The sequence below is a fragment of the Cucumis sativus genome, chromosome 5 (genome assembly GCF_000004075.3).
Source record: "Cucumis sativus cultivar 9930 chromosome 5, Cucumber_9930_V3, whole genome shotgun sequence".
NCBI classification, from domain to species: domain Eukaryota; kingdom Viridiplantae; phylum Streptophyta; class Magnoliopsida; order Cucurbitales; family Cucurbitaceae; genus Cucumis; species Cucumis sativus.
The window spans coordinates 25,298,185-25,309,899 of NC_026659.2; the positions used below are offsets into that span (position 1 = coordinate 25,298,185).

General features: G+C 29.2%; 1 protein-coding gene across 1 annotated transcript; it reads right to left on the reverse strand.

Annotated features, from left to right (window-relative positions):
• Positions 1-639: 639 nt before the first annotated feature.
• On the reverse strand, positions 640-3,423 carry LOC101203617 (cytochrome P450 71B26). The gene is made up of 2 exons (XM_004135233.3): positions 2,377-3,423; positions 640-1,326 (listed from the first exon to the last, which is right to left on the reverse strand). Exons 1-2 carry the CDS (start codon positions 3,301-3,303, stop codon positions 715-717), a joined length of 1,539 nt encoding a protein of 512 aa, XP_004135281.3. The 5' UTR covers positions 3,304-3,423; the 3' UTR covers positions 640-714.
• Positions 3,424-11,715: the final 8,292 nt, after the last annotated feature.

Sequence of the window (11,715 nt, forward strand, 5' to 3'; positions counted from 1 at the left end):
TCTATCAGTGATAGTTTTGCTATATTTGCAACTTTTTTTAAATGTTGTTATATCATAAATTATTATTCCTAAAATGGTCATCAATTGCAATTTCCATTGTTATATCCTAATTAATTAATTTAGAGTCAAATGTTATATCCCTAGTTGGCCCCTCAAATTAATTAAACAATAAATAATGTCCCATGCCAGTTCTAAAATGACACGATTGATTGAAGTTCATTTTTACATCTTTGATTTTAGTTAATATATAGTTTGAGACGTTTCTTAATACAATATCAAATCTATCACAATAAGACAAAACTAACTTATCCTTATAACAATTCCAATTCTTGTATATAATATCAACTTCTGACTGAATTCTAGTACACAATTATAAGAACAAACCAATTATACCAATCAACATACGTAACAATGCTTTCGGGTAAAATTCGTTGTCCTCATTTTTTAGACAGTGTGTTGAAAGTGTTGACGAGCCTACTCTAATTCACTTTAACTCTCACAATTTTTTAAAAGAATAAACTTGTTCTCTTATAAAACTCAAAAACACACAAGAGAAAGAATATTGTTCTCTCGAAACTCACACTCTTTTTCTAAACTTCAATATGCTTCAATTGATTTGATTTTCTTTTCTTTCTTGGATAGAAAGGAAATGAACTTTTTATTTGATCAATATATGTTTATTTCGTTCGGATAACAAATAAACTAAAAGGTAGTTTAAGCTATGTAAGGGATGGGAACAAGTTTAAGTGGTGATTTTTTGGCAACACTAATACCAAAAAAATCCTCTTCCATATCTACATCTTCTTCTTTCATTCCATCTCCCAATTTCCAATCAAAACAAAGTAACAAATTAGCCAATGTCAACTCTACTGTAAAGATTCCCATATTCATTCCTGGACAAACTCTTCTACCACCTCCAAAAGGTAATAATTCATAATTTTGTCCTTTATAATCAATATTATTTTCTATAAACCTTTCTGGGATAAACTCTTCAGGGTTAACCCAACACTCTGGATCTCGTCCAATGGCCCATACATTGACATGAAGATGAGCCTTTGGATGTATATCATAACCATTAAGCTTAAAATGAGACGTGGTTTCTCTTGGAATGAGAAGTGGGACTGGTGGGTGCAACCTTAGAACCTCTTTCACTACCATTTTTAGATATGGAAGCCTTTCAAGGTCCGTTTCTTTTACTTGTTCCTTTTTTATGTAGCTTCTAATTTGGTCTTGTAGCTTTTTCATTACTCTAGGCTTTCTAATTAGCTCTGCCATTGCCCAAACAATGGTGTTTGCTCCAGTTTCCACTCCTGCTATAAAGATATCCTAAAAAGAACAACACTTAAAATGAAACTTGAATTTTGTTTGATAGCAATAAGATTAAAAAATGAAAGTTGAATTTTGTTTGATAACAATTAACTTTTTTTTAAAAAAAAAAAAATTTAAAAGAATAATATTGACACACCCATTTTTATGTGTTAGACTCTTTCTAAGCCTACCGAAAAAACAATCAAAATAACTTAAAAGTAAAGTAAAGAATATCGAATAGTTTAATAGGATGGACAAAGGTATAGATGCACCTAAATCTTTCTATTTTGAAAATTAAACTTATGAACGTTATTTTATATCTTACATCTTTTTTTTTGTTATCTAATAATTTTTTCACAAATATTTCATAAAACCATTCAAAGTTCTGAAAACTAAATACCGCCACGTGCTAGAGACGATGCGGAACGGCCAACGTCCTCAAAAGAGCTATTTTTAAAAGAAAATAGGAGTTTTAATCTCTTGACACTAGTCTCCTTTTTTTAAAAAAAAAATTATGTTTAGACACATTTAGATGGGTTGCAGAAAATAAGTGATGCATGCATATAATTAGACACACTTATGTTTTTTTACGAGGAAAAAAAGACTTAGATACAACGTCAGATTGTACCTATTACAAAAAGAAGAAAAAAAAGATTAAAAACAAAAATTCATAACTTATGATTAGACACATTTAGATGAGTTGCACAACACTAACTGATGCATGCTAAAAAATATAGTTGGACGATGGGTAGGTTGGACCCATCTAATTTATGCAACTTTACTCAATTAAAAATTTTAATGTGACCCAAGTAATTTTGTGTGTGTGTGTGTGTTTTTTTTTATTGAATTGTTATTTTTTTGCTGTATAATATATATATGACAGCTCGGAGATAACTACTAATTGCCATTTTTCTTTTTGACTTTAGTTAAGAATTTAAATGTTTCTAAGGATGAACTGACCCCTCTATTATTGTTCCCATGTGAAAAAATCTAACTAATTTTCAAGAATGAAATGATTATAAAATACAGAACCACGTAATTAAAATTTTAAAATATTTAGCTTATTACCTTGATTATTGCTTTAATGCAATCTTGTGTAAGGATGAGTGCATCAGATTGAAAGCCGTCTCTCTTCATTCTCAACAAAACATCAACAATGTTTTCTTCATTTCCAGAAGTTCCCTTGTCCATGTTTATACGATCATCGACTACCTTTTGAAAAAAAGCATCCATCTCACCAAAGCTCTTCTCCAGCTTCCCATGAACACCACTGATTCGATCAACAATCCAACCGAAACTCGGAAAGAAATCGCTAATTGAGAAGCCTTTAATGGCGTCAATTGTTCTGCGCATAACCTTTTGAAAATTTTGGTTATCTAGTTCACCCCCTCTAAAGCTCTTCCCAAAAGCAATTCTTGTCGTAATATTGGCAGTAAGAGAATAGCTTTTGTCACCCAAATCAATTGGATTTGAAGAAAATTTTAAGGATTGTTGAGAGATTGAGTTTATGAGCAAACTCACTTCCTCTTCTCTGATATGATGAAATGATTGCACTCGTTTAGTACTAAAGAGCTCGAGTATGAAAATCTTTCGAAGCTCTCTCCAACGCTCGCCATATGGAGACAAACTCAGGTCTTGAAAGTTATAGGAAAATCTTGCACTTCCCATTAAGCGAGGGCGGCTGCAAGATGCGAGATCATGGTGTTTGAATAGCTCTCTCGCGGCTGTTGCGGAAGAAATGACGACGGTCGGGATGGAGCCGAGTTTCAGAAGCATGATGGGACCGTATGTTCGTGAAAGGTTGCATAAAGAGTGATGAGGGTGGGAGCCAAGGAGGTGTAAATGACCCAATAAAGGAAGCTTTGGAGGGCTTGGAGGAGGATTAGTAATAAGCTTCTTGTTGTTGCTGTGAATAAGCTTTTTTGTTTTGAGAAGAAGTAGAGAAGTTAAGAGAAAAAGGAGAGGAAACCATATGAGAATGCTATTCATCATCATCTCTCAACAGTGTAATAATGCATTTCCAATGTTTGGGCAAAGTCTATATATATAGGGAACTTTTATCATATATGTTTTTAAATACACAAGTGCACTAAGTAACTTACTGAATCTTCGACTTTGAGATGGAAGTCATGTCCATACCACCTAGACAAGCTCAGTCTACGACAAACACTTCTATCGTGCTCGTTATTTAAAAAAAAAAAAAAGAAGATAAATTTACCAGCGAGTGAAGCTACCTTACGAGTCTGGTAAAAATTAAATAAAATAGCACTTAATCATAAAAATTAAAATTAAAAGAAAAATTGTATTTGATAGCAAAAATAACCAACCATTTGAGATAATGAGATATTGTTGAGATATTTGCAATCTTGTCTCCAATAATTTTCACCTTTCCAAAGCTATTAGCGTCTGCATCCTAAAAACTCCATGAATTTTGATAGTTAAAGGATGACCACACACCACACTTAAAAGGGACAGCAATAGCCATTTTTAACAGGAAGGTCATGCTGCCTATAAGTGAATTATTGAGGTCAGTCTAAAAAGTCATCAAAGCAAGCTAACAAATATGTGTTCACAGAGCCAATCCAAACATCTCTGTTAGGGAGCATATATATATATATATGACACTATGTATACCCTTTCAGTCTTTTACCTGATCTTGTAATTAATTTTTAAAACTAAAAAGAATATGATAAATTATTTTAAGTAACAAAACTTTTGAATATATTAATAAATATAGCAAAGTATATTACAAAGGGTAATCTATCTTGATTTATATTCATTGTTCATTGTAAATAGACTATCATATCTTACTATATTTAAAAATAATAATCATTTTAATTAATTAGCTGTCGTTAATTCATCATTGCTATTAAAATTAAGTATAAAACGTTCTTCATTTTAAATTAATTAACTAAAAATAATTAATGTCAAAGATTAGAGAGTGAGGCATTAGCTAACACTTTTTTAGTGCAACGGGGATAAAAATCAAACCTTCAAAATATTGGTAAGAAGTTCATATTAATTATTATTGTTGTGTTAAATTAATTTTGATTATTGCACATGAACTTTATTTGGCTTCGTTGATGGCTCTAATCCAAAACCTGCAAGAATTCTTGCAGAAACTACCATGGGTGTCTCTCCATCTTCTTCATTCGACCCAACCGCTTCTGCCCAAACAACAACACCCACCCAACCAAACCCACTCCATGATGAATGGATTGCCAAAGATCATGCCTTCATCACCCTCATCAATGCTACCCCTCTCTTCCAGTGCCCTCTTGCCTACATTTATTGGCTGCTCCGCATCCAAAGATATATATGGCATACCCTAGAGAAACACTACCTATCCAACTCTCAAGTCAATGTGGTGAACCTCAAATTTGAACTCCAAACCATCTCCAAAGAAAGCAAGCGAATCAATAAACTTCTACATTTGAATGCATCAAAGAACTAAAAGATAAGTTGTCCAATGTATGTGTTATTATTGATTATGAAGTTCTTGCTATTTATACCATGAATGGATTACCCTCTAAATATAATATCTTTCGAACCTCAATGCGCAATCAGATCTACCTCAGTATCCTTTGAAAAACTCCATGTTCTTCTAATATCATAAGAATCTGCCATTAAGAAACAGATCACTACATGTGTTCTAAAATGGAATTTGTTGTTCTTTGTCATGTGCTAATAAGAAAAGAATACTAATGACATAAATAATATGGGACAAGTCTTAATATTGGAGGTTAACTTCCAAACATATATAAGCTTTTACGGGACAAATCTAGCTATATCCTAAATCCTTTACAATGTAATTTTTCTTTACTTATCTTTTTCTCCTATTAATTACTTTCAGTACCCATGACACCTCCCTTCACATGTGTGGTAAATTTAAGAAGAAACAAATATATATTGAACAAAAATTATTTTTTAAGAATTGACTTATATACAAGCTTAGTCTCTAGATTTTAAAACTTATATTTGGTGTATGAACCTTAAGAGAATGTTGTTGAACTTAATTTTAAGTTGTGAGGATTAAATCTTAGTTTTAAAATTTTGTGTCCAATCAATTTGATAGCGTTTTCCTTCACGGTTATTTTGTGTGCTATAAATTAATGCTATTGGGGATTGTGGTTTTGTTGTGGGTTTTTTATTGCTCCTTTAATGAAAGTTTATTTTTATTTTCAAAATAATAATAATTGCAATACTTAATTAATATTAATTTAGAGAAGAAAATAAATGGGATGTTGATACCCAAATATCTTTCTCATTTAATTATTACTTTCGATACATTATCTAAAATTTCAACGTTCAATTAGCTAAATGTTTGGAATATATTATGTGTGTGTATGTATGTATGAGAAATTAGGTGGCTGTCTTTCTCTAATCACACTAATTAATTATTCGTAACAAATATGGACAAAAACGTAAGAGTCTTTTCTCAATGATAACTATACAAGATAATCTTTTTTTTTCCCTCTACCCTCTTGTACTAAACTATAAATAAATCACATATATTTTGTTACTCTTAATCTTTTAAATTAAATTTGAATTAAATTTGTTAAATTTTTTATTTATTATGTGAATCACTTGAAAATTGGATATTTAATACCAAAAGATTGTGTCCATTTAATCACTTGAAAAAGGAGAACCATAAGTCTTGATTTACATAATAATACTTAACTTAATTAATTAGTTAACCACATTTAGTAAACTCTTGATTTGGATATCTTGTAGGGCTGATGTAGGCATTCCTGGAGAAAAAATGAATTGGGGTATAAGTTTGGAGATTCGTGAAAAGTTGTAGGATTTCTATAATTATGTATTGTAACTTCAATAAGAAGATTATCATTAATGAAAAGTTGTTTCCACACACGTCTTGAACACATTTATTTTACATAAGAGTTTAAGAAAGATGATGATACTAACACTAAGAAATGGAATTTGTCATTATCATCTACTCCCATCTTTATCCATTTTCAGTATTAGGCAACCAATTTACGTGTTTGTATCAATTATATTTATCATATAAGTTCACAGTTTAATTTTCATCCTTTGTGATTTCAAATTTTATAGTTATGGTAATTTTGGGAGTTTAATTTTAACACATTTAGAAATTTAATTTCTCAATCATGCTATTATTGAAAAGTTTAAAATGTTTCCAACCATACCACCATATGTTTGGGGCAGTTTTTGCATTGTACATCATTAAAGACTATCATCACACCCTAATATGGTTGATGACGACTTCAAATCTATTTATTTATTAAAATTAAATAAATGGAGAGGTCGGCCGTTATGCGTAGCGATCACGTCGCGACAAAGTTGATAGGTGAAGGTGAATTTAGTCGTATATTATTTAAGACATATAGTAGCTGATGCAAATTACGAACAAATATACAAATATATTGAAACACGAACAAATATACAAATACATACATACATATGACGACACTTTGGTGATCCTCAAGAGTTACGACTCCAAACAAATAATAGCCCCACAAGGCTTGTGGGTGTGGGAGGAAGATCTAATGACTTTATTGGACTTATTTCTCAATCTTCTCATATCACATCACCAACCTCGTTGAAAACGATCCATCAGAAATAAAATCAAAACAAACATTGTGATATTTTCAAATACAATCTAAACAACAATAATTTCACACATTGGACAGCCATAGAATTATATGTGATATTTTATTATAAGTGAAAATGTATTTTTTATTTAAAATAATTTTTATATATCAAAGTAAATTATTGAATAGTTATAATGAAAAATAAAGATAACTAAATTAAAGGTGCATTTCATACAATAACAAAATAGATTAAAATATTTAAAAACTATACAAATTTTTTGAATTATATTATCTGTTTAATGATAATGTTTGAGTTTGTTTCTCGCATTGTTTTAGTGATATTTAATACATAAATTATATATATTGTAAGTCTCACACAATATATTCTAGAATCTGTAGATATATACTATTACGTAGAGACAACTTTAATTTTCTTTATCTGAAAAAAGTTGTGTATACTTATTATTTTCTCCATTGTTTCTAATTTGTCTATCCTTTGTAGATTTTGAATGCCTATTCTCTCGTGTTGTGTCTATTTAAATCTTGAAGAAGATGGTGTAAGTTGTATACTTATTTTAGGTTTGTTGGTAGCTAAAGATGCCAATGTTTATTCTTTTTGTATGTAAACTACGTTTAACAGACGATGGTTATTAGTCAATCCTAGTGTACGAATATTACAAACTATATCATAACGTATATATATTAAAATGTTGACTATTTGTTTTTATATGAGTGCAATTTATTATAACAACTTTGTGATTGAACTGGTTAGCAAGACATATATTTTATTGTAAAAAAAATGTAGTAATTGAGAAATATACGACAGAAAAAAATGTCATAATATATTAGTTCATTACATTTTGTAACTGTCATCAATATAATGACATTTTATTTTATAGAAACGGTCACGATTTGCATATCCTTGACAGAGAAAAATGTTATATTATATGAATTAGTGACATTTTATAACTGTCGTCATAAAATAAAATATGACAGTTATTTGTTGTCATAAAATATTAAATAATAACATCTATTTTATGTCATGAAAATATTCATTGTGGCCATTTTTTAAAACGGTCATAGAAAAACTTTCTAAAACAATTATTATATTAAATATTACTGAATATATATTCTTTTTTTAAAAAATGTTGGATAAAAATGTTTTTCAAAAAACTTTTTAAAAAATAGTGCTGAAATACATAAAGAAAAGTTGTTGATTTCTCTTTAATTTTTTTGTTTTTTTTGAAATATAAAAAATACTCCAAGTTACTAAGATGTCAATTCATTAACAAAAAATCAAAATTGACAAATGAAATGTTGTTAACCTTTGTTAAAAAAATTCATGCAAATGTGATAATTGAACCAACTTAAGTTAAAAAAATCAATGAATGAAATTAAAAATAAATACATGTGTAAATGCATACAAGATTTAAAAGTGATGTTAATTTTAAAATTTCTAAATGATAAAGGTTTCCAATATAGTCAAAGTCATACATGACGACGAATTGACCAAGTTAAGTGAGAATTTTTCATGAGACTGCACGGAAGCATAAGATTCTCGAAGGTCAACACTACTCCGTTCTCAATTCTAATCTTATGAAAGTAAAATCTGGTAGGAAGCTCGTGATTGTGTGTAATAATTAAATGCATAATAAATTTAGAATAAAATTAAAGACTAAAATAATTCAAGATAAAAGAGAAAATGGTCAAACTCTCGAGGTAAAGCCTCCTTTCCCCAGCAGAGTTGTCAAGCTGTCGCCACGTGCCCGAGACAACGCGGAGCGGCCGACGTCCTCAAAAGAGTTAGTTTTAAAAGAAAATAAGAGTCGTGACCAATTTTTTTTACGGTGTGATTGGACACTTATAAAATAAATAGTTTTTAAAAAAAATGGTCTGCGAAGAATAGAGTTGAGTTCGAGAGTCATTTGTGTGTGGGGAAGGTATTAGTACCCACAACACCCATTTAGAAAAACGGTGGTCAAATTTCAAATCTTGAATTGAAAATATTTTTTAATTTATTTTAAAACCAATGTCTTATTTTACCCTTTATTACTCCAATGTTTGTAGCAATAATCTCATAAAATAAGTAGAATAATATTCCATTAATTATACTATATATTGAAGAAAAGTTTCACACCTTAAGAAAATGAGAAATTATTACAATTTCTCAAAATCTATCATAGGACTAGTCTTTGAATAAAGATTTTTTTAAAATATTGATTGAATTCATTTTTTCTTGGGATCAAATCTCGGACTCCCAAGGAATTTTGATCCCTCACCTCAAGAAATCTAGAAAATTAGACTTCCAAATTTCCTAGATTTCGTCGTAGAATTTTGTTTAACGAAAACAGTATAAGTTTTTAGAAAATATTGATTTAGAAAACCTTATGAAATCATAGGTTAAATTTTGAAGGTTTTGAAAAAACATAAAACATTTATAGCATTAGCGACAAATTTGCTAAATGATTAAAAAAAACTTTATTTTAAAACATTAAAAAATTTAAATACAAACAGTATCTAACAAATAATTATTATGATTTTAACGTGAATAAGTAATAGAAAAGAAACATCGTAACAACAAATAATAACAACAAACAAAATGGGGAAATAAAAAAAGGTAAAAGGAAAAGAATAAGGAAAGTATAAATTAAGAAAGAAAGAAAAGAAAACAGCAACATGTATAAAATTAAAAACAAAAATGAAGAGAATAATAGTAATAAATTACAATTATAATTATTAATAAGAAGAAGAATAATAGGTAAAAAAGAAAACAAAACAGTAATAGTAATAAAATAGTAATAATAACCATAAAAGAAAACAGTAATAATAAAAAAACAATAATGATAATAGCTATAATAATAATAAATTTTCATCTATCCTCGTCTTTCCCTCTATATTTTAGAGAAGAAAATAAAAGTTAAGAGCTGGAATAAGAAAAAAGTAAAGAAATATGTATTGTTATTGATGATTTTTGCATTCGTTGTTGAAGTTGAGTTTTCTATAACTATGGTAGATCTCCGGAGAGAGATTGTTAATTCAATATAGTATTTAGGGAAGCGTAAATATGATGAAAGTGAAGGGATCTCATTCTTAGAGGGAGCCATCTTGTCATATATTTTTGTGACGTTGTGCTTGATATTATGTTCTGTATTAAATACGTTTGCCTTTTCATATATGACATTTTCATTTCTCGTAAAAAATGAGTTTAACTCTAAAACATTTTTCTATATTAATAAATATTTACATTACTTAAAATAATTTCTCATTTTCTTTTTTATTTTACAAATTAATTACTAGATCACGTTAATATAAAGGACCGAAAGCGTATACATAGTGAACAAATGAATTAATAAATCTTCAAAATGTAAATTTTAAAAACTTTTTCACTGAAAGCAAACAAAACTCAAGGGTAAAAGTTCTGTATTCTAGATTTTTGGATTGGCTACTGTGAACACATATATTTGTTAGCTTCCTTTCGATGACTTTTAGACTGACCTCAATAATTAACTTATAGCAGCCTTCTTCCTGCTAAAAATGGCTACTGCTGTCCCTTTAAGTGTGCTGTGTGGCCATCCTTTAAGTATCAAAATTCATGGAGTTTTCAAGATGCAGATGTACCTGGCTACATATGTTTTACACCAGAATATAATGGGCCAATTGTCTTCAAAAGAGAACGAAGGACTCTACCTATTCATCAATGATGGTCCAATCTAGTAATTGTACTATCTAGCTTTTTTGAAAATATTAAGGTGGCACCCAATAAAAAAATGTGACATGTGACACTTTTTAAAAAAATTATTTGTTAATATTTTTTTTCTGTGGGTAAAGGTGAGGAAGAGAACAAATTCGACTGCAGGTAAAGAGAAATGTCTATGAGGAGCTAGCTCATACAATTTTAACGTCATTCCTTACGTATACCATATTTTACTAGAAACGTGCGCATCCAATCGAAGTTCCACATTGGTTAGATAAGGAGATAATCTTTGGTATATAAGTGAGAACAACTATCCTCATTGGGATGAGGTCTTTTGAAATGATATCAAAATCACAAGTCATGAGATCATGAGAGTGTATAACCAAAGTGGATAATATCATACATTTGTAGAGATATTTAGAGGTTTGCTATCCTAACAAAACGTCTAATATTAAGATAACAACTCTAAAAATATCTTCGTAGTTATTTTTTTATATTATTCATTTTGATGGCTAAAATTAATAGTCGTTGTAATGATTTAAATAAGACTTTTGTACCCATGTAACCTAAATATATTCATCTTAATTACACAATTGTCTAAGAATATTAATCATATATTATTCCTCTTTCTCAATATTTCATTCCAGCATATATCATGCAAGACTTTCTCTAATCAGTGATGGTAACAAAAATATAAACTAAATAATATAATTCTATAAGTATGCAAGACCAAAAGTAGATAGACAAGAAACTTAAATGTGCATGAAAGGTAAGAATTTTTTTTATAAATTTTAAGAATTGTTCAACATTGTCAAAAAAAATTTTTTAACAATATCTCAAATGGAAGTTAATAGCTTTGCAAAGGTGAAAATTATTGGAGACAAGATTGTAAATAATATGGTTTGTTGTTTTTACTATCCAATACAACTTTTCTTTTAATTTAAACTTTTATGATTGTGTACAATTTTAATTAATTTTTACCAGACTTGTAACATTGCTTCACTGGTTGGTAAATTTAATTATCATTTTTTTAAATAACGAGCACCATAGAAGTGCTTGTCATAGATTGAACTTGTCTAAGTGGTATTGTCATGACTTCCATCTCAGTGAGCTTCCTCATTCCACTTGTGTATTAAATAT